General features: G+C 30.7%; 1 protein-coding gene across 3 annotated transcripts in view; it reads right to left on the bottom strand.

Annotated features, from left to right (window-relative positions):
• The window catches only part of LOC129976435 (extracellular serine/threonine protein CG31145-like), a 228481-nt gene that overhangs the window by 18797 nt on the left and 186097 nt on the right, over positions 1-23587 (bottom strand). For all 3 annotated transcript variants that reach the window (XM_056090004.1, XM_056090003.1, XM_056090002.1), the window contains exons 3-5: positions 17438-17562; positions 16319-16397; positions 4085-4177 (exon numbers count right to left, since the gene is read on the bottom strand). In XM_056090004.1, coding sequence (XP_055945979.1) covers positions 4085-4177; positions 16319-16397; positions 17438-17562 — 297 coding nt within the window. The remainder of the gene's footprint in view (positions 1-4084; positions 4178-16318; positions 16398-17437; positions 17563-23587) is intronic.

Genomic DNA, 23587 nt, shown 5'->3' on the forward strand with positions numbered 1-23587 from the left:
GGCCTTCAGTCATAACGTAATATGTATCTCTCTAATTTTCTGTTAGCACCCGTGGAATTTATGCTTTAAATTAAAGTGTAAATGATTAATCTGCAATTAATATAATAATATTTTTTACTGAAACAAAGCATTTTTTTATAATATGATTACTGATAACAGAGTCACTGAGCGTTTAAACGTTATGGGCACTAAAGAATATCTTTCTTCATTTATGTAATATTTCAAGAATTTGTCAACAAAATTTTCTCAGATTCATCATGAACAGATCGATTCATTAACAATGGTTAATTTTAAATGCATCAAACATGAAGAAAATAAACAGAATCGTTTGAAATAATCGGCCGAAAAATGTTAACCCTAGCCTCATTACTGTTGGGGGAAAAAACCCTGAAGCCTTACTCATTTGGTGGTGGGGAAAATGGAAGATTTTTTTGGTGGGAAAGTTAGTTTTTAATGAATAATTAAAATTCTAATTAAAAATTCAAAAAAAGGGACCCCAAGTGCACATTCCCGACCTCTAAGGTATACATGTACCAAATTTGGTAGCTGTAGCTCAAATGACCTGGCCTGTAGAGCGCTAACACACACACACACACACACACACACACATACACATACACACACACACACACACATACACATACACACACACACACACACATACACATACACACACACATTGAGCTTTATTTATAAGTATAGATGTAAACATCTCCTCCTTTCGTCTTTCCTCTCACCCCTATTTTGACGAATTGAACACATCCTAACGCATGCGTGAAAGCTCGGAGTGTTTTAGAATCCGTTGTCAAACACTAGGTCCAGAGGTTCCAACACATTAAGATAACATTTAATAAGTCCTCCACCCCAACTCCCTCTTTCTGTGCCTGAAGTAGTGACCCAGCAGCGGCAGTACGAAATGCGTACTGTGCCGTCTCGGATGTTGAAGAATTTATTTTTTAATTTTTCTCTGATGAGTATTTGTTTAATCTTTGATGCGTTGTTAAAGAAAAATACTCAGATTGGTCTGATCAAAGGAAAATAAGAAAGCAGCAGAATGAATATATTATTATGAAACAAAAAAACATCCTTTGTCTAGAAAAATTGCAGATTTACATATGCATACATGTGCAAAGGTGTTTAATTTGTTTTGGCTAGGGTGCTCAAAAAGTGCTTAAAAGTACTTAATTTTTGCAGTAGTTTGTTACTATGCACCTTGGTTCAGAATACAATTTTCTATGAATAGATGCTGCTAGTAATTTCAGGGGGAAAATATTATTTTTTAAAATTAAATGCAGTTATGGAATCAGTAACATTGCAGAACACACATTTAATTCAAGCGGTTTTCGTAATGCGTTGCAAAAAAAAAAAAGTTACATTTTTTATAAATTAATTTTTTTGTAATAAATAGCTTATCATGCAATTTGGAGCTATCTCAATTTTGATTAGAAAATTGTACTTATTTTTGGAATATTCTGCAATATCAGTCCTGGAATTCGTGAATTGGTAATTAACTTTCAGTTGCACAAATATGGCTCCATAAATGTTTTGTTCTGAAAGTATAATAACTTTCTAGAAAATAATTTTTTTTTAAAAATTTGTTCATTGTTCCTTGAGAGAATTCATGTGAGTCATCTGGTTATTGGCTAATTCAAAAGATAATTTTTGAGTTACAAAATAAATAAATGCTTACATATTTAATTCTTCTATGCATCTTGATTTTCGAATGAAATAGCTATTAATTTTTTTATCATTGTTTCAATATTAAGTAATCAAAAGGTGTATTAAAAACGTTGAATATAACAGAATACAATAAAGTTGAGATTTCACAATGCATTTCAGAGAATAATTTGAGTTGTTGTATTGTAATTAAAGAATACACGATAGGAAAGTGCAGCTGAGTCACAGGACAACATAACCGAAGAATATGAATCAGAAGATGATGGTTATGAATTCTATCCTTTGGCTGTTTTTTCAAATCAACATTATTCAAAAAATTGGTTGAACGACGTACGCTTTAAAAAATTATTGGTCTCACCGGTTGCTGGAAACTTTTATTTTGGTGAAACACCCAGAAAATAACTTAAAATAATAAATTAGAATTCAGTTATTTACTTAACCTTTATATTACCAACGCGATACACAATGTAATAGAATAAAGAATAAAAACATCAATGTGATTTTATTAATTCTAAAATCCATTGAATATTATTCTATTGGTTTAGACTGATTGGAAGATATGGAGAAAAAAAGCTACAAAAGTTTATGTACTAGGTGCTAAATTCCACTTTGCAAATTGTGCCTTTCTCTTTACCTTACATGACATTAATTTAGATGCATTCTGTGAAATCATGGAAAATATAAATATTTGCTATTTTATCTCTTGCCCAGAATGCTAGTAAAATCTAATGTGGATCCCAGCTAGTAGCATTAATGAAATACCTATGTCCTACTCCTCACTTTTTGATTATGATCAAGTATGATTAAGGTATCCGACTAGGTTCGGTGGGGATATTATTTTAAAAAAAATATTTTAATGTTTCTATGACGTATTTTTAATAATATAAGGATAAAATGATGAATTAAAAGTGAAATTATTTAAATATATATGTAGCGTTTGAAGAAAAAGAATATTTTGATGCAAATTTTAGCATTTATTTAAGAAAACTAGAATTGTTCTAGAGAAAAAAAAATTGTTGGTTTTTCATTTTTCTTTGTAACATTACATGTGTAACATATCTTAGAGGGTAATTTGCTATCATCTAAAAAGGAAATTCAAAAATAGAATTTTTGTATCGAATATATGAAAATATCTATACAATTTTGTAATTTTTTTCAACAATATATACATTAAACAATCATAAATCTTCTTTGAGAGCATTCAACATCAAATCCATAGTTCATTACATTCTGCATAACGTAACGATAACTAATTATTAGTTTCATTAAGAGCTTATTTTTTAAGATAATGACGATACTCGTGCAATAGAATTAGGAAAAAACTTGTTTTTCAGAAAATTGATTTAATTTTTTTTAAATGCTTATAAAAAAGCATCACTTACAAACCAATTATTTGTTATAACTTGGTTTCTAATTGACATAGAGATAAAATTAAGATATCCATCGAAATAAAAAAAAGTACATATTTTTTAAAACCGTAATAAAAAAAAATTGCGAATTTTTATTTAAATTCCTGTTTTAGCCTTCTCGGATATCTTAACGTAATCTATCTAATACAGTTTTGTTTTTTAAAAAAATTGTTTGGTTTTAAAGTGCTTTAAAAAATGACAGTCTAAGGATTAACCCTTTCTAGGACCGTGGGAAGTATGCTTCCCACCAAATTTATCAATCTTTGTATGAATTTATGTAGTTTGGCATAAGTTCTGACACATTTTTTTAGTAAGTCAGAAACTTAGATGCTTCAGTTCTTTATCTCAGACAAAATGATGTGTCTTGATTTGTTACTTAATTATTAATTCACCAAATTAATTAATTAATCAGATTAAATTTATCTATCCCTTTTCTTATTCTAATTTCAAGCCTAAAAATATTTCAACATAATATGACTAGAAAAAAATGGCCATTTAAAGGGTTAAACTAGACACATACGATCACTTCTAACCACCCTAACAGAGTGATACTCCTTCCAATTCTCCCGTCATTGTCAAAAAAAGGTCAAAATGTAATGTGGTAATGGTAATGTGGATTCGAAGATTAGATATCCAATCATTTTTTATTTCTTCCGAGTCCATTTTCTTCATTCTATTTGGATTGTATGCTTACTGAAAGTTGTTGGGTGAAAGAGGCTTATCTGCGGGGAACGTGTGTACCGTAGCAAAGTGTTCATTGAAGAGGATGGAGTGAAATTGGCGTGAAGTGTGTGTGAATGATCAACTTTAGGCACTCACTGAGTCTCCATGAATCCACACTCTCCAAGTATCACGAGTGTTGGACTTTTGACTTGATGATTAAAATCGTATTCGTTTAGGGAAAAGGCAATAATTTTAACGTCTATTTTACCCATTTTCGTAAACAAATATATATTGTGCGAATGTTTGTAGTCATAGTCAGAATCTGAGGCACTTACTTATCCAGATGGAAGGATGCGATCTCGCTCACGTGTCTTTCGAAGTCGGTGAAGTAGAAGTGATTTGGCAATGTTTCCACTTCTCTGGGAAATCTGAAAAAGATGAAGATAAGTATTAGGAGAAGATTTAAGTATGAGTTTTTTTCATAACCAGCAAATGGTACATTTTAGTGAAAGTTAGAAAAAAATATAATAATATAATTAGGAGAAAATTATGCATGGAAATTAAATTCAAACAAAGAAACAGATAGTTTTTATTTTGTTCGTTTATTTTTCTCGGCAATATTGAAATGGAATATTGAACTGCAGACTACAGAATTCGAGACAAGCAAATGAAAAAGAAAATGTGTTAAAAAGAGAGATGCAAAATTCGGAATGTTTTCTGCAAACGATGATATTTGGATTCAAATTGTGTAAAAATAATTTTCTTGGTCCTTTGAAATTTAATTTTCACTCGGTTCTTTGCCACGTTTCGAAGTTATAAGGTGCAAGTGACGAAGTTTTCAAATATAGTTAGTTCATAAACATAATCATGTTCATAATTAAGATGTAGTTAATGGTGACCTTTTTACGAGCACACAATTATTTTGACGAACCTCAAAAAGGAATCTGGCAGCGTTATATGGAAGATCTGAGATCCCAGATAACTGCAACCAAAAGGGTTGACTTCCTATCAGTATATGGTCGGTCATTTTTGCAATGACATACGAGTGGAGTAAAGGCACACTCCAAAGTTAAAGAGAAAATGGAATGAATTGTTAACATCCAACCCATTCTAAACTTCATCAGGCCATTTCGAATCGCGACATTTTGAATGGTGGGTTCAATAATGAATACAAGTAGGAAAGGAGAAACTTTGGGTGTTAGGAAAAGAGCTGGGTAACTTCTGGTGAACATTGGAGTGATGCCGATTTGAAACGACTGGTTTTATAATTGTTGCATTTGTAATTGTAATTTTTTCTGGTGAACACTGGAGTGATGCCGGTTTGAAATGACTGGTTTTATAATTGTTGCATTTGTAATTTTTTAATTGTTATCTATAGTGGTTGACGGCCTTGGTAGCTAACCATCACTATCATAAGGAAAACGGTGCAAGTGGTTATCTGAATATAAACCATTATTTCTGAGTGCTTTTAATCTGGACTCCTTGCAAATGCTACCAGCAATGAATAAAACGCTGGCATTTATAGAATGCGTGGCATTTTTAGGCAGAATAAGAAGTATGAGAATTATTATATACTTTTCCCTATTAGCACAAAATATCCAACAATATTGTTACGATATCTTCACGTTCTTGGCCAGCATTCAGAATATCGAGAAATATCGTGGATATATCGTATAATACCTTGTGCTGACAAGGTCCTTAGGTATGTATATAATGTATTGGTTTTCTATAGGTAAAATTTAAAAAAAAGGTAATTAAAAGTTACTTATTCTGTTTTGAAACAAAGAATGCGCCAAATATAGATTTTTTAATATCTTTACTAGCATGGCCACAGCAAGAAGTGAAAGTATGGCACTTTGTGCGTGCACCTTAATTACCGGTTTTCTTCAAACATATAAAAAGTAAGAGAAACGGTAAACATAAGCATGCTTCGATAAGCATGCCATCATCATGTTGGTTTAATCTACCATATAATACATACATACATAATAGTACATAATATATACATAAATACATATCCTGTTATAATTTATATCCCATCTTTTTCAAAAGAGGATCCTTTTCTTGCGCTGTAAATATATTTCAGAGTTTGGCGGTTTATCATTTGGCATTCTATAAAATGCATGGATGTTCTATAAAATGTCTGAGTTCAAACATTCTTGATAACATACGTAAGAAATGTAATATATATATTGTCCAACCTTTTGCAGCTTTTGATGAGGTTACACCAGCATGATCAAATAAATAAATGAACTTTGATATTAAATGTTCAAAATTCAACAAAATTAATTAAGAAGAAGACTTTATTTACAAATCGGTTCCACATGATTCGCCTGTAATTTGTAATTAATTATCTAATCAGATAATCTCTTAGACTACTACTATTTTTAAGAAAGAAGGGATTATCTAATTAGATAAATGATTCAAATCATAAGAATCCATCATGGCAGCAAACGTTTTAAAACTAAACTGAGAAGATGAATCCTTAAAAGATTGCAAATCTTTGCTATGCAGTATAAATTGTCGAATCTGAAACAAAGTACTCGATAAAAATATTGAATTTCAGTGAAGATTAATATCTTTTGGGACAGATAATTCTGTTTGTAACGAATTTGCCATTCTTTTTCCACCACCCTTTCTTTAAACTGATTTAGAAGATTTTTTCTCTTTTCGGCATCGTTTTTTTTTCAATCATTCTCGAAAACAAGAAAAACGTCATCGTTCTTTATCTGCATCTTTTCCCACAAACTTGACAGAAAACGCGATAAAACGATATTTATTAAAAGTCCTTGAAAAGTAAGACGAAAGAAAAGAAAGTGCATGTATCCGCTTTTTCTTCTCTTAATTTTATTAGCTGTGACAAAAGATTCTTCTAGAGGGAGTGTAAACGTTTTCCACGGTAGCGCGACGACAATATTTTATGCATAATGGACACGCTGTTTAGTAAAAATACAAATGCGCGGAAAAGTGTTTTTAACGATCTCATCGTCTGCATGTTTTATAGGCGATGCCATGGAAGCATGTCACTACGGAGGTGTTTCAACATTTGAACTAGAATAAAACATATTTTTATGAGAAAGGATAGGTTTGAAATGTTCCCAAATGCATTGCAAAAAAATGCTCGAAATTTATATAGTGTTTTATGACATTTAGTAAAGCGAGATATTAGACTCTAAAAGTGAATTAAGAAGATAGTAATTTTTACTCCACTGGTGATGCTTTCTGTTTGCCTTGAAATGAAAGCTTTTGTATGAAAAGATGAGCGGGAAATATTATGGAAAATCAGTGGTAGTAGTCTACCTCAAATTTCCTCGTATACTTTATAATAAAATTGTTATCCCAGTAAACGACTTGCATGGTATTGGCGCACAGTAGTTACAAAATATTAACCTTTGGCGTGAATTTAGCATTTTGACTGAATCTGTCGTGTCATCCTTGGCGATTAAGCCCTGGCATGCAGTTAACAGAAATAAAATTTGTGGTTTAGATGCCTTTTTCTCAACCGATTGAAGCCAAAATTTGACAGAAAACTACACTTGTAGTCAGAAAATAACATACCAAACTTGAAATATTTAAATCACTATGTCTTTGAGCTATCGTTTTTAGATGTTTCTAAAAATACAGACCGACAGACGGTAAATCCCTTGTTGATTTCGGTTCAAAATTTGACAGTTGTCTAGACTATAGCTGTTAATTTCGTGCATCGGATTTTCTATCTAATTCTCTTCGTTTTGCAATTATCGTGCTAAATTATATTCGGACAGACAGACTTCCTCTGAGTGGATTTCGCTAACATTTGATAGAAATCAACATATTTGGTGTAAAGACCGAATACCAAATTACATCCGTCTAGATAAAGACGTTTTTGAGTTATATGTCACTGACAGATAGACGGACATTTTCCAAAAATTGTGTTTTTCAAACTCAAGGGGTCTAAAACGTGGAGATACGTCAAAAGTTTGAGCTGTTATTTTCTCTGTGCTACGTATACGAGGAAATAAAAAGAGAAAATCTTGTCCTATACGTAACAGCAGTATCGCTCCGAAGATTTTAAGGTATGGAAGTCCATCCCTTTTGATGCCTGTTCCGATCACCAAACTTCCACTGCTGAAGTGATTATCGCTTTCTCGAATTGATTATCCTGTTAAGAATTCAGTTAACCACGTGGTCTTCCTGGGCGGAACTAACTGCCAATCATGTAAATATCACGTGGTCTCCCTGTTGATGTTAGTATACTTTTTTTTCCAGTAGAAGGGAACTTGACTCCTGTACTAGGAGTGTGATCTCGGCTCTTTCTCCCGAGAAATTTTATGTGTAGTTCTCTAGACTTACTACACTATGGTGCAATCATATGCCTTTTGTTGTTGATGTTACCAATAAACCACATAAAAGACAACATGTGTCTTCAAGTCATTTCACCCATGCAACAATCTTCACTTTCGAATAAATTATTGTGTAATCATGAAATGCAATAATAATTTACACATCCAGCTTGGTGAACAAATTGTGAGTCTGGATATTTTCATGGAAATGTACGTCAGTTGATGGTTTGGATGCTTTTTTTTTTTTTTTTTGGCGCAAGTAACTGCGCCAAAACATACGTTAGGAATCATTGGTTTAGTTGAACTGGACTTAACAGAGATCAAAATTATTCGTTTCTGCAGCATGGACTAAATACGATGTTCCGTGCACTATTCTAAACAGGATCTTCTGTGTGTAGCCAATTGCTTTTCCTATCTTATTTTTCCATTAGTAATTATAGAAACAAATACGTCGTTCTTGCAAATTTTTAATTTGAAGGAAGTGCTCCTATTTTTTTATAAGGGCATATATGAAAAGATTCATATCTGCAAATTTATTTCGCTTTATAAAGTAGCACTATTTAATCAACACTATTGATAATTTGTTCATGTGTGTACTGGGATATTCCAACTATCCTACACTGGGTAGCGATTCATATGCTTGAAAATTGTTGCTTTAAAATTATTTTTGATTCATATGCGTGTTGCTTTAAAATTTTAAATTATTTTAAAATTACTTAACTTTTTAAAATTAATTTAATAACTAATTACCATAACTATTTACACACTCCAATTTATATCTGTGGCTGGACAATTTCATTTTTAAATTTTGAACTATCATTTATTATAATTTTTATTCTAATTAATGAATAAATACATTAAGTTCAAGTTTTTAATTCTTATTTTCTCGCATACGAAGCACAGAGAGAAAAATATTATAATCATAAAAAAAAAATTCAAACACGATATTTTGTCGAATTTCCACGCTTCATACCTCTACTAGAAAAAGACAAGACAAAAATGGTTCCATAAGAATGGTTCTAGAAATTTTTTTTTGTTGTTATTATATCTGTCTGCTTATCAGTTCATCCATCTTTCTGCCTGTCTGAGAAAAAGATAACTCAAAAAGAAATTTGTATACTTCTACCAAATTGTGAACGAAATTCATTTAGATGAAATTTGTTTATCCAAGTTTTCAAGTACAAGCGAACTTGATAACCAAAAAACATAAAAAGCTAGATAAATAAAACTTGGTATAGAGAATTAGCATCTAGCATGTAGATTCGTATCGAATTTTGAACCAAAATTATCAAAGTTTTGATCGTCTTTCGGTTTGTGATTTCTCATGCATGTAAATACATTAACTCTAAAGCATAGTGACTTAAATAAATAAAATACGGTTAATCATCTTGTGATTACAATTGTAGTTCTTTGTCAGATTTTGGCTCCCATCGGTTGAAAAAAGCTGTCCAAAAAGCCTATTCGATATTTGAGTATTTGTGTTTTAATTATATGCTATGAATTAATCACCAAAGATATGATGTTAGATTCAGTAAACATGCTAGATTTTCAAGCCAAGGATCTATATTTCGAAACTGTTATTCGGCAATGTCATACAAAGGATTTACAACCAAGGTTCACAAGTTTATCCGAGGGAAAGAGCTGACTTTAATAGAGAATATGCGAGAATGGTTTGCGGAGCATTCTTTTCTCGTTTCACACAACTCTTGTTTCCCCCCTTCTTTTTCTTCCCTTTTCTTTGCATTTATTTTGTACTTTACAAATTTTTTAAAATGAAAAGTCGAGAATTTCAAGATTTGTATAAGCAAGCATTTTTATACCTTGTCACAAATAATTAACATATTTTGTAGGCAGTTTGTAAGCCAAGAATATTGGTTGTTTTTAATTTCAAATAAATTTTTTATGCGCAGCTTGATATTCTTAGTTGCTTTAAAACATTTTTAAAATTTAAAATGTAATGGATATTAACTAAAATCAATTAACTTTAAGAAATTAATAAATAACATTTAATAACAATTATTATTAAAAAATAATTAATTTAATTTATTTGAAAATTACTTGAAACGATCAATTTTTAATAATAAATAAATAAATAATAAATATTAAATTAATTTAATTTAATTTATCTATGGCGGATAGTAATAAACTTAATTAATTAAATTTAATTAAAAAACATTTTTTAATCTTTTTTTTCTCTAGTTGGCTATCTAAGGCAGATAGTTTCAAATGATTTTAGTTCCATCCAGCAAATTGTTGTTAAAACAGGTTTCATGAAAATAAATATATTTCCAAGAAATAGGCAATTCGGAAATTCATAAAATGCTATTTTTCTGTTTAATTTTTCTTAGGTTACCCAAAGTTTTCAAAATAAGATATCATTTCTTCAAAATACATAATCTTTTTCCAATCTATTTTCTATAAGCAGGTGTGTTTGCTTCCACTTTTAATGATGCATTTCACAGTGTTTTGGAAACACACGGATTTTTCTAGAAATTAAGCTTTCTGTATATACTGTTCTGTTTGTTTTATCATGTTTACAATATAATGTGTTTATTCAGTTGCTCGTTCGTGCGGGTTTTGGATTATGTGTTTGCTCATAAGTGTTGCTATTTTTTTGCCGACGAAGCAATGAAATACTTAATCAGGTCATGATGATAAGTAATGCTTATAAATAAAAAAAATAATTTTTTTTTTCTTTCTTCCTTTTTTTTAAGCACATAATATAGAAATGAGTAATATCAAAACTGATCGGTATCGTTTTCCATTAAATGTGTTTTGCGATCTAAAAAAATATGCTTTCAAATTATACATGGAAGATTTTAACAATATTGTTATGCTCTTTTGAAAATAGTTTTCAGCTTATAGACAGGTGGGTTTGTGTGAATTCCCTAAACATATCCCCGATTTTTAAATAATCTTGATAAAACATCAACATGTGCATTCCAAAACAAGAGAAAAAAAACCTAACTTTAAAACTCTGGAAACTTGGCGAATTAAAACTTAACCTATTTAAAAATTAAGCCCGATTTTAGTGTTTTGGATATATATTGTCGCTTACATGATAAATTAACTGTTCAAATTCATTATAGGGCAGATCTCTGGAGCTAGAACTTCCAAATTTGATCCATAGCTACATTTTAGTTCTCACTAAAAAAAGGGTTTTTCAAAATTTTCTAGTTAAAATTTTTTTTACATGATTTCTAACTGAAAATAAATGTTAAATTTTAAGTTTATTTTCAATAATTTCTAAGCATATTATTGCACAAAAATCTTATTTACACCAATTTAAAATTTCGAAAATTACCTTTTAACAAATACTAATTCTATCCTTATTCAGTTTTTTTTTTTTTTTTTGTAATTTTAATATTTTTTTAAAATTTTGTTTTATACACAATTTGTAAAAGTGCGCTTATATTGAATTAATTAGATTCGATTAAAAATTTTTTTATTAAATCATTATTTTGTGTATTTTTACAATATTAAAACTATAATAAACATCAATTCCAAGGCAAGAGTTTCGCTTCGACTTTTTTCATAGTATACACACTTTTTAATACTTACACAAGTAAATTACCTTTTAAACGTTACTTTAAAAATGTTTAATGTTATAAAAAACAGATAAAAAAATTTTAAGTCGTTTTAAACTGTAAAAAGTGTTTAAAATAAAAAAAAAGGCCAAATAACGTCGTTATGCTGTTAGAAGAAAGTATTCCTTGTATTAATTTAAACTTTAATTTTATCAAAATTATATTTTTTTGTTGTTGTTTGTACTGTAAGAAGTTCATCTTTTTGACTTATTGTACGACAATATAAATGATTGAACACATTGTACATAACATGTATGTACATTTGGTAATCCATCTGGGAATTCATTGCCAAAATTTGGCGACAAAATTAAAATACGGAAACTTTGATGGAATGATACCAATACAAATCGAATTATTATTATTATTTTCATTATTTTACTAAGATTTAAAGAAATGCTATAGTTTTCTAGGCTTATAATAAAGACGTTGAAAGAGTGATTACCGAAAAGTCCTCACACAGGTTTATGCCTACAGAAAAGTTCTTAACTGTGCATACAATTTGTGAGAAAAAGATTAATTTTATTTAGCATATTCTGTCTTGTTTCCTTTCTAAGCATTTTATTTATTTATATGTATTAAAATTTGCAAAGTTTTTTTCAAGTCTATTTCACCTATTTTGTCTTTCTTTTTGTAAATAACAACATATATTTGTCTTAAATATTTTGTTAAATTTTGTTAAATAAATATTTTGTTATTTTCGTTAAAATTATTTAGCTCATAAAAAATTGTACAACATTAAGAATTATAAGCAACTGCTTAGCTTGGTATTTTAGGTTTGGTTTCTAAAAAAACATAAAAATTAAGGATTTAACTTTAAAAAATATTACTGTTACTACTAAACATGTTGTTACCACTAAATACAGAAATAAAAAGTAAGATTAGATGGGGAAAATGAACACAACTTTTACCATTTTATAAGTTTCCAAACAAACATTATGAAATTCTGATGCTCAAATTCTTCCAGAATTTTTCAGAATTCTTTACTCAAATTCTTCCAGAATTTTTAACTTGGAACTACTATTGTAACTGAAATAAAATCCATAATTTAAATTGTAAAAACAACAACAAATTATTTGAATTTGAAAAATCGTCTGAAAAATTCTGAGAATTTTTTACCAATGTATTCTGAGAATTTTTCAGACGATTTTTCAAATTCAAATAATTTGTTGTTGTTTTTACAATTTAAATTATGGATTTTATTTCAGTTACAATAGTAGTTCCAAGTTAAAAAAAAATAACTCCGTAACTCTGTTATAATCGGAGGTTCATAAAGTATCACTTTTCAAAATTCAAGCATCGGAAAGTGAGCAATTCCAAAAGTACAATGGCTCCCTTGCGTACATACCCCTTGAGTTCCTTTTGACGGCTGACTAACAAATCGATCATAAATGAAGATAGAAAACGTGCAGAAGAAGATTTGATTCGTGCTCATTATGCAATTGCGAACGCCTGTATCAACTGAATGTGAAAGAAGAATTTTCTCGATACATTTTGGGAATTCTAGCGAGATCAAGACTTCAAATGATACATAAAATAAACATTAATTCTGTTACTTTGAGCTTAAAGGTTTTAAAACAATTGTAACCACAGCAATTCGTGAGAAAATTGATAAAGTTTTTAAAGATTGATATCACTGTTTTATCGTTTTGATATTTAAAGCGGGTAAATTTCTTTAACAGTCTTTTTTTATTTTATTGAAATGGAACTTGGCTGTTTTTATTCTGTTATGATCTTAATATTAATTCTCGGATTCTAACATCTTCCGTGCTCTTGCGCATGCGTCAGGATGTGTTTATTTAGTCAAAATAGGGATGGCAGAAAAAATGAAAGGAGTTATTTACATTTAACAATAAGGTGAACGAACTTAATATGCATAAGAACTGTAGGCAACTCGTAATATTGTCGGAAAAATATATTAATTTACAATCAAATATTTTGGAGCAACCTTTATTTACTGTGAGAGATCTAAACATTTTTACTTATAATGAATAAATGGAAGAATTTTGTTCTTAAAATTTAGTAATTCACTCTTTACAAAATAATAATTTTTTTAGGTTAAAATTTTTTTAAATTGTTATTGAAATTTTTGACAACATTTTGAGAAAAACAACTGTAAATAATCTCAGTCACATTTAATGATATTATATAAAATAATTTTCGTACCAGATCTGAAAGTTTTTGCCTCTTGAACTAGTTATATAAGCAACGAATTTGTAATTTTTAGTTACTATAAAATTGCACTATCAGAAACGACACTCATATACACGTGGAAAAATAAATCCAAAAAATATTTGATGGTGCAGAAATAAAGGTCAAAGAATGAAGAAATCGGAAATGCACTCATCCCTCCGCAACTCACCCCTTGGTAAGGTAGAAACGTCGGGAAGTGATAGTCTCGTAATATTTAAATGAACAGTAGATATTTTATCATTATCATTATTATTGGATTTTATCAAATATTCATATATTTTATTTGCATAATGAAACAAAAGTCATTTTTCTATTGTTCTTTTTGTGATTTGATTGAAAAGACAACTAAACTGACAGTTCCATATTTTATTTTAGTCTTACAGTATCTATTTAATTAATTTGTATATTTATTATTTGTAAATAGAAACTGAAGCCCTATCCTACTGCTAGGAATGTTTATAAAGTGATTAATAAAACAGCCCAAGCAGTCAGATATCAAAATTTTAATTTTTAGAGATTTATGAAAAATGAATTGCACCTCAACCGAATATTACATAAATTTTGAGCTGCATTTTCTTAAAGATAGGTGTGGGGATGCCGAGATATTGAAATTTTATATACTGAATATTTATATTATACAACTGCATCTCGAACAAACAAATTATTCGAATCTAGAAGTGCATCGTTCTGATATGCGAAGTGGAGTGACAGATATATTGAAATTTTAATCTCGTTTAATTTCATATTCCCGTTTCAGAATCAAATATTTGGATCGAAGACTCAGTTCTATCGGAGAAGTAACCGAGATATTATTATGTTTCATTTTCAACTAAACATACACCCACTATCAAATTGTGGAAGTTTGGAAAAGGGGGAGGGTGACGTCAGTGATGCCACTCTTATCATATAACTATGATTCAAAACAATACAGTTCATTCCAAAATAGCCCTCGCGTGGTGTCAGCGATAAATTTCCTATCTAATTAATCAAAAGAATACCAACATTCTTTTATATTGATTCAAATTCTATGAAAATGCAAAATATTCATTCGGTTTCCTGATACTTGAGTCTTAACCACATTTCAATGATTAATCGCCAAAAATGGCATTTTTATAGACTTTTCATAACTATTTTGCGCCAATGATATGGGATTAATAATACATATTACAGACTAGGCGAGAAAGTTTTGTCCATTCCACTTCGATTGATTCCACATGGAAATACTTATAGGTTGGTATACTATCTATAAATTATGACACACATGATGTGGCATAGGCGATGGGGAAAATAGTTCAAAATATCTACAGGACAGACCGTTAGACTTAAAATTTATGAATTTAATATGAGTTTATTCTTGTATAGTAAGGCTTGCATTTCTTAAAGAAAGAGGCCTTCAGAATTTGAATTAGATTTTTTTTTTAATGGAAATCAACTAAAATTTTAGCGCTTTCCCTCAAAAACTTCATAGAAAGTTATTACAACATTTTAAAGACTATTTTTAACCCAAAATTGATTAAAATGCTAGACTTATGCTTTTTAATTGCACACACGTGTTTTAATTCTATATTTGAATACTTATTAGATGCCTATCGTGACCATTTGGTTCGCTGGGAGTAATATTTGTCAAAACTTTCAGCTTAATATTTTGTATAGTTTGGTTTAAATGGCAATGGCTGTATTATTGCAATATTCCTAAGCCTTATGTTTTGATATTTATAACATATTATTTTCGGAAGCATACACTGCTTTATTCATTGTGCCATGCATTTCCCTAATTTTTTACTTATATCTTTACACATCCAATTACATCACAGGGAGTATTAAAAATGGACGCACCTTAAAAATGTTTCAGTATTACTTAATTTTGATGTTAAATCTGAACTGCAAGTGCAGCAAAATTTCAAAAATCGTATTTTAAGCCAGCCTTATACTGAAATCTACTCTACTTGGAAAAACAAGTTGGATATTTATTTTTATGATCATTAACCAAAAGAGAAAATACAGAATGAAATATTTGTAGCAGCAATGTAGACAATTTGAATTTCTTTACAATAATTTTATTATAAAATAAGCAATATATTATATATATATATATATATATATATATATTAAAATTAATAAATGATAGACAAAAAAAAATATACAGCTAAAAATTAGTATCATATAATATTTCGAGTTTTAAACCGACGCGAAGATTATTTTTATGCTGCAATATTTTTTGTAACGTATCTCGGAAAGATGCAGAAATTTTACTTCATTTTTAATTACTTCAAATTCTAATTTAAATTTCCAAAAAAGGTTTCTCCTGGATGCACATTTCAACTTTTCAAAGTATATATGAATCAATTCTAGATCTAGTGGTTTGACCTATGCAGAGTTCACCAACCAAGTACACATTCGCTTTTATTGTTTCCAGAGATGAAAATAAAAGGTTAACTAGTCAGAAATTCAAAACTTTTAAGAAACTCACCTCATCGGTTTAAAGAGAGCTTTCGCTCCGTCTTCCATTGTGAGAATCAATTTCAACTGAGTACCGCCAGGCAGTTGCTCTGAAATTGTAAGAATGAAAATTAGGGATTGTTCTGTGTTTTCAAATCACCGTAATGCGCTTGGTAATCATACACTATTTTCTGTTGCTGTGGTGTGAAATGATGTTCCTTTGTTTCCTGCTCGATTCTCAGAGGATAGGCTTAATTGGCGCAGTACATTTGACGGGTCATGTAATTATGAACTAACTCTAATCGCAATTTTCTGTCTTAGTATATAATGAAGAATCTTATGAATTCAAATGTAAATGTAAGTTTCCTTTAAAAATGAGAAAAATGTAATGCCAAAAAATGTACAGTAGAAGTTTATGTTTTATTTAGAATTCTTATGCTGCTGCAATTAAATTTGAAGGTTCTGATTTAAGGTAGGTTTTTGAAGATTAATATTCACTTAGCCATTTTGCTCTTTGATTCAGCCAATTCTCTCGTATTTCAAGTTACTGAAAATGAATCTAACTTTTGACAGAAAATAGTGTTACAAATCTGTAATATCACTTCCCTGCGCAGTTAATATTATAAAGAAAAGAGATTTACTGATATTTTTAATGGATGCTGAATAAGCTCAGTTCAATAGCTTTCTGTCCTGATAATCACTTGGCGGCTAGGTGACGTATTTAGCAACATTAATGAAGATTCTAGAAAATTCAAGAATATGGTCGATATCTCTATTAAGAGCTGAGATCTGTAGATCCTTCTAGAGAATTCAATAACCTATCATACAGCTTACAAAAGTGAGAGGTCATCATTTACCAGCACAGTAAATGGATTCAGCAGTAGTGTTTTGTGGCTCTGACTGTATTGAGAACAGGAACTTTTTATGAATGAGAAGATAACGAATCCCTGAAGGCACTGTATTTTGATTCTTGGTGTATAAAAAATTCTTACTTATTAATCGATTTATTTATTAATTCTTCTAAATCATAAAAAAAATTGTGTTTATGAGTATATATGTATTTTTAGATATATTTTTTGATTTATTTATCGACACAAAAAAGGATATTAAAGGCTAATTTTTTTTTAGAAACAATCGATTTTCTTTTTACCTACTCCTATGATCTTCTGCGTTGCCAGATCATGCAACAAATCATCCACTACCTTGGAATTTTCAGGGAAAAGGTAATATTTGCTGATCTGGAGGTGGAATTTCTCCCAGTTCGTCATGTTGGACCTGCAGGAAAACATGAAGCAAATTTCAGATTACTTTCGATGTAAAAGTTGAAGAAGTAAATAATTAGATAGAAAATTAAGAAATAAAACAAATAAAATTATTTTTTATTTCAGATACCCAAGACAGGTACTTTTGGGCTTTTTTACCACGAATAGGGCTGATAATACGTTTAAGATAAGCGTATTTCCAGAATTTTTTTTGCAGGGCCTTGACTTTTGACATTTCGATTTGTTTACCTTATTACTTTTTTTCCCGTTTGTTACTTACCCCGTACTATTGGTGGATTACCGGTAAAGAATTAAGGAAACTTTACATTTAATTTCAGGTCGTTTTGAAAAAACTGAATTCAGCATCATACATACATTTTTTTTAAATTTTAATTTTAAGCAAAGCGTTAAAAAAGTTCAAAAAACTTTGAAAAGCATTTTAAGTATTGAAATACAAAATTCGTCAGAGTTATTGACTTTTGAACCAGCCAATAAACGGCTAAAAAAGAATCTATACTTTGAGTTTAATTTGAAAACATGAAAAAAAAATTCTAAGAGTAATGTTCAGAAATTTAAACGATTTTTCATTTTAATTTGAATGAGTTCAAGTATTGGGATCTAAATAACATGAAAACAAAAACATTAAATTAATCTGAAAATTTCGCAAAGGAACCATTGAACAAAATTGTAAGAAAATTTGGCCATTGCCTATTTGATAATCCGTTCCTTGATTCATTTGATACAGATGAAATTAGGAGTTCTATATCTATTTCACAGATCAATCATCTAATGAAATATTTCTTCGAAATATTTATTCAGATCATAAGAAATAATTGAAAATTGGAATTATACAGACTATTTTGTTTCCTCCACTTAAATCAAATAGCAAAAATTGATAAGAAAATCATTTTTACATTCTTTGTATTTTAATTTTTTTATCTAATTTTTTCAAAAATAAATCTAATGCTTCATTTTATTATGAACTATTAATAAAATTATTTCAATCAAACCCGAGATTGTCTCTATAAGATCAAAACATCGTGTTACTTTATTAATCCTAATGTCGCACGCACCTGATTTAGATACTTTGGAATGTTTGCCACCAAATTAACTGCAATAGCTTTCAACTGAATAAGCAAACACATTTATACTTTTTAAATCTACCTTTTTTCATTATCATTCAAACCACTATTTGTTATTCAATTATAAGCATTTGCACTTGTTATGAAAAGATTAGTCGCAACTCACTTTTTTTTTTAATTTGTGACAATTACATGGTACAAAATATTGCCGAGCGATTAGGAAATATAAACAATTAGAAAAAGAAAAATATCGATGTGATTTACGGTCAGACGATTCTTGTGATGGAGGAATTAATTTTGGTGGAAAAAAAGAATCGTTAGAGACTTCATTCTATTGAAGGGATTATTTCGATTGAATTAATCTGTCGAGAGAAGTGATAAGAGCTTTTATCAGCTTGTCAACAATTCCGTAATTTATTTGTGGAATCAACCATACAGAAATATCTAACCTTGTATTCAATTTATTTTTCGTTCCAGACGACATAAATACTCATTTTTTTTATTGTAACGTTTTCTTTGCTCTTCCAAGTAAATGGTTCATTTTATTCGATTCGAAAAATTAAATTGATGATTCAAAGAATGTAACGAATGAGCAAACAGTCGTTGATTTCCATTGACGCGTGGCTTGATTATCAAAAGGAATTTTCATTAGAATTGTTCTAATTGAGTCGATTATTGTAATTTAAGAATTTATTATAGTAATTAATAATTAACCAAAGTGAAATAGTTTAACAGTTAACATGTAGCCATAGATAATTCAAACGAACTTTACTACAGTATAACACGGTATAAAATGGCGAGAGCTCTGCGTTTATAATTACATCTAATTGTTGTTGTGTCCTAAAAATAATTGTTGGATACCAGGCCTTAACTGTAACCAGTTTTAACTGTGAAGAACTTTCCCTTCTCACCACCAGGGGTTTGTTGACTTCCTCTCGATTTGGCGGCAACCAACGAACGCGTTTTATACTCTTCTAACTTGTAAATATATTCTTAATCATGTAACCTATAATCAAGTAACTATTAAAATAATATCTTAAAGAGAAGTTCCCCATGTTAATGAGTCATACAGTCACTGAACCTGCCACTAATTAGATATTTGAGATTTTCAGCTGCAGATGGAGACAACAACACCAGTATGTAAACAAAAAGAGATTCCAACCAACAAAACAAAGGTAAGCGCATTTACTTGCCTTTAATTTAGAGATTGTTTGTGTTGGAATATTATTTGGCATCCCTGTCGGCATAATTGGTGTGGTTTATTCCAATTTAGAGCTGAAAAATATATATTAGAATTTTGAACTGATTTATTATTATTATTGAATTTATATATTATTGAATCTTACTGAATATAAATTTCGAACTGTTCAATTCTAAAAATGGATGATAAAAGTGGCAGGTTAAGAAAGAAACGGGGAGTATTGAGAACATCTGTTACCAAAATTTGTAAAACTATTGAAACAGAACTAACGAAAACAGATGTAAATGTCGATATGTTAGAAGAAATGTTAGAGCAGCTTGCGGTTGAGTCAAGTGAATTAAAGAATCTAGATTCACAAATTGAAGAATTCGTTTCCGAGGACAAATTAGAAAAAGAAGTAAAAGAAGTATCGGAATACACCCAAAAAATTATAACTTGGAAATTTAGAGCGACCAAAAAAATTCGCGAACGAACAAAAAATGTTGATTCTTTGAATGTTCCAAGTTCCTGTTATAAAGAATCATCGAACATTAAATTGCCAAAACTTGCGATATCTAAATTCTACGGGCAATCAAGTTTATGGCTTTCATTTTGGAACTCCTTTGAATCAGCCATACATGAAAATGATTCATTAAGTGAAGTCAGTAAATTTAATTACTTAAAAGCACACCTAGGTGGTTCTGCCCTTAGTACCATAGAAGGATTTGCATTTACACCAGAAAATTACGAAATCGCCATAAAATTACTTAAAGAACGCTTCGGAAGATCAGATGTTCTCATTAATACCCATTTGAATAATTTACTGCGTATCTGCCCATTAAAGAACTCAGATGATATTGTATCATTCAGAAAAATGTTTGATAATATACAGACAGAAATCCGATCTCTTGAATCTCTTAATGTTTTGAAAGAAACCTACGAAAACCTACTTTGCCCAATCCTGTTAAAATGCCTTCCCCCCGATCTCGTTTTAGAATATAATAAAAACATGAAATCGGATAAATATGAAATAGATGAATTGCTCGACTTCCTGTCTCTTCAGCTGAAAGCAAAAGAACGATCGTTAATGTATGCTTCTCCCGTGAGTTCGAAAAAAGAAAAGTATTCATTTCACCCGTTGCGTTATGACTCAACTAGCGGAAAAATAAATAATCCTAGATGTTCCACTGCAAAGAGATTTAGCAGTTCAGAATTGATTAGTTCTGAAGTAAAAATAAAAACACCGGAATGCTTATTCTGCAATAAATTTCATGATGTTGTTGATTGTGAATACGTACGTACTTTAAGTTTGGAAGAACGGAAACGTATACTGTCTAAAAAAGCTGCGTGTTTTATTTGTGCAAAGCAATTTCATGTTGCTAAATTTTGTAGGTCAAAAATAGTTTGTACTCTCTGTGGTAAAAAACATTTATCCATATTATGCAATCAAGATAATTCTGTTCCGAAAAATAATACCCATTTTAATGAAAGTAAGGATGAGAATAATCTTTTAAATGAAAATTTCACGTTGGCGAATAATTTATGTTCCAGGGAGGTTTATCTGCAGACTTTAATTGTTAGCGTCGAAAATAATGATTTAAAACACTATGTTAGATCGATCATTGACCTCGGGAGCCAGAGGTCGTATGTCAGCAAATACGTAGCGGATGTAATGAAATTGAAGTGTCTTCGGGAACAAACGGTGACTCATGGACTTTTCGGAGGACTGAAAAGGCGGGAAAACCACAAGATATATTCCATTAAATTGCGTAATACAGAAAATAATTTCTGTTGTAATGTAGAAGTAATGGATCAGAATAAAATTTGCACTTCTCTTCCCAAATTAGATTCTAAAAACATCGAAGAAGTAAAACAATTGGGTATATTTGTTAGTGATATTTGCTTAGATGAAAATCTTTGTTTGTATGAAAACGATCCCAAGGAGATTCACATATTATTAGGGGCAGATACGGCAGCCAGATTATTTACAGAAGAAATTAAAAAACTTTCCCCTGATCTAATTGCGATGAACACCAAGTTAGGGTGGACAGTTATTGGAAGATCAGGAATTAATAAAAATGATAGTTCCAGCACGCTAATGTCGCTACTTGTCAACGACGTAAATATATCCGATCTTTGGAGGCTTGATACATTGAATATCAATGACCCTGCGGAAACTCAAAGTAGAAAAGAACTAGAAGAAGCGGCTAAGGAACATTTTGAACGCAGTGTAACACGAGATAACGAGGGGCGCTACATTGTCAGTCTACCGTGGATACATGATCATCCACCTCTTCCTGATGGCAGAAAGTTAGCTGAACGAAGACTTAACAGTTGTATTAAAGCCTTAGAACGTGTCGAGAAGCTGGCCGATTATGATGATGTTTTTCAGGATTGGCAGAATGAGGGTATCATTGAAGAAGTTGATCCTATGCAAGAAATCAAAGAAGGACAGCATTTCTTACCTCACCATCCTGTCTTCAAGGAGAATTCGACGACCAAAGTTCGACCCGTTTTTGATGGTTCAGCTAAAGAAAAGAATACACCTATTAATGACTGCCTCGAAAAGGGACCAAATCTTGTAGAACTCATTCCATCTCTCATAAATCGCTTTCGTGTTGAAAAATATGGAGTGATATCTGACATTAAGAAGGCCTTTCTGCAAATTGGATTACAAGAACGAGATAGACCATATCTCAGATTTTTATGGAAGGATAGAAGAAAAGACGGAAATATCAAGATCCTGCAGCACAAAAGAGTTGTGTTCGGAATCTCCTCCAGTCCTTTCCTTCTAGGAGCTACATTAGAACTTCATTTAAAAAACGCCCCAGATCATCTCAAGGAAACAGCCCAGCAACTTATGAGGTCCTTCTACGTTGATAATTGTGTTTTCAGCGTCAACAGAAGAGAAGAACTCGCTAGATTTATTTCGGAATCACAAGCACTATTATCTACTGCCAAGTTTGAACTTCGAGGGTGGGAGCATTCTCCTACTGAAGACAAAACTGAAGAAAGGCAAGAAGACCGAAAGGTTCCAGTTCTTGGGCTTCTGTGGAATTTACCAAAGGACACTATATCTCTAGATTTGAAAAGTTTGATGAAAGAAGATAAAGGACCTATTACAAAAAGCAAAATCCTGTCAACCGTTCATCGAATCTTTGATCCGATAGGATTTTCTTGTCCAGTGACTCTAGAGCCCAAATCTTTGTTGCAGGAATGCTAGAAATTGGGTCTGTCCTGGGATGCTGAACTCCCTCTGCTGATAACTGAAAGATTCGAACGCTGGAAGATGAAGTTACCGAAATTGAATGATCTTGAAATACCAAGATGTGTACGTGAGGACTTTGCAGAAGATTCCAAATTTTCCATCCATGTTTTTTGTGACGCAAGTCAGAGTGCCTACGCTACATGTATCTTCTTGAGAGCTGAATCTGCTGATAGCACGTCGTGCCAGTTAATACAAGCTAGAAATAGAGTTGCTCCTTTGAAAAAGATCTCTATTCCACGCCTAGAACTTTTGTCCTGTACTATTGGTGCTAGATTGGCAAAAGCAACCATATCCGAACTTGGACTTGAGAACATACCAATCTTCTACTGGTCTGACTCTATGAATGCTTTGTATTGGATCAAAAGAAATGAGAATTGGGCCACGTTTGTTTACAACAGGGTACTGGAAATCCGTAAACTCACCAATCCTGAAGACTGGAGGCACATAAGTGGAACATTAAACCCAGCTGACCTTCCATCACGAGGTTCCAATGCAGAGGAACTTGTGA

Source organism: Argiope bruennichi, chromosome 7, assembly GCF_947563725.1.
Source record: "Argiope bruennichi chromosome 7, qqArgBrue1.1, whole genome shotgun sequence".
Lineage (NCBI taxonomy): Eukaryota > Metazoa > Arthropoda > Arachnida > Araneae > Araneidae > Argiope > Argiope bruennichi.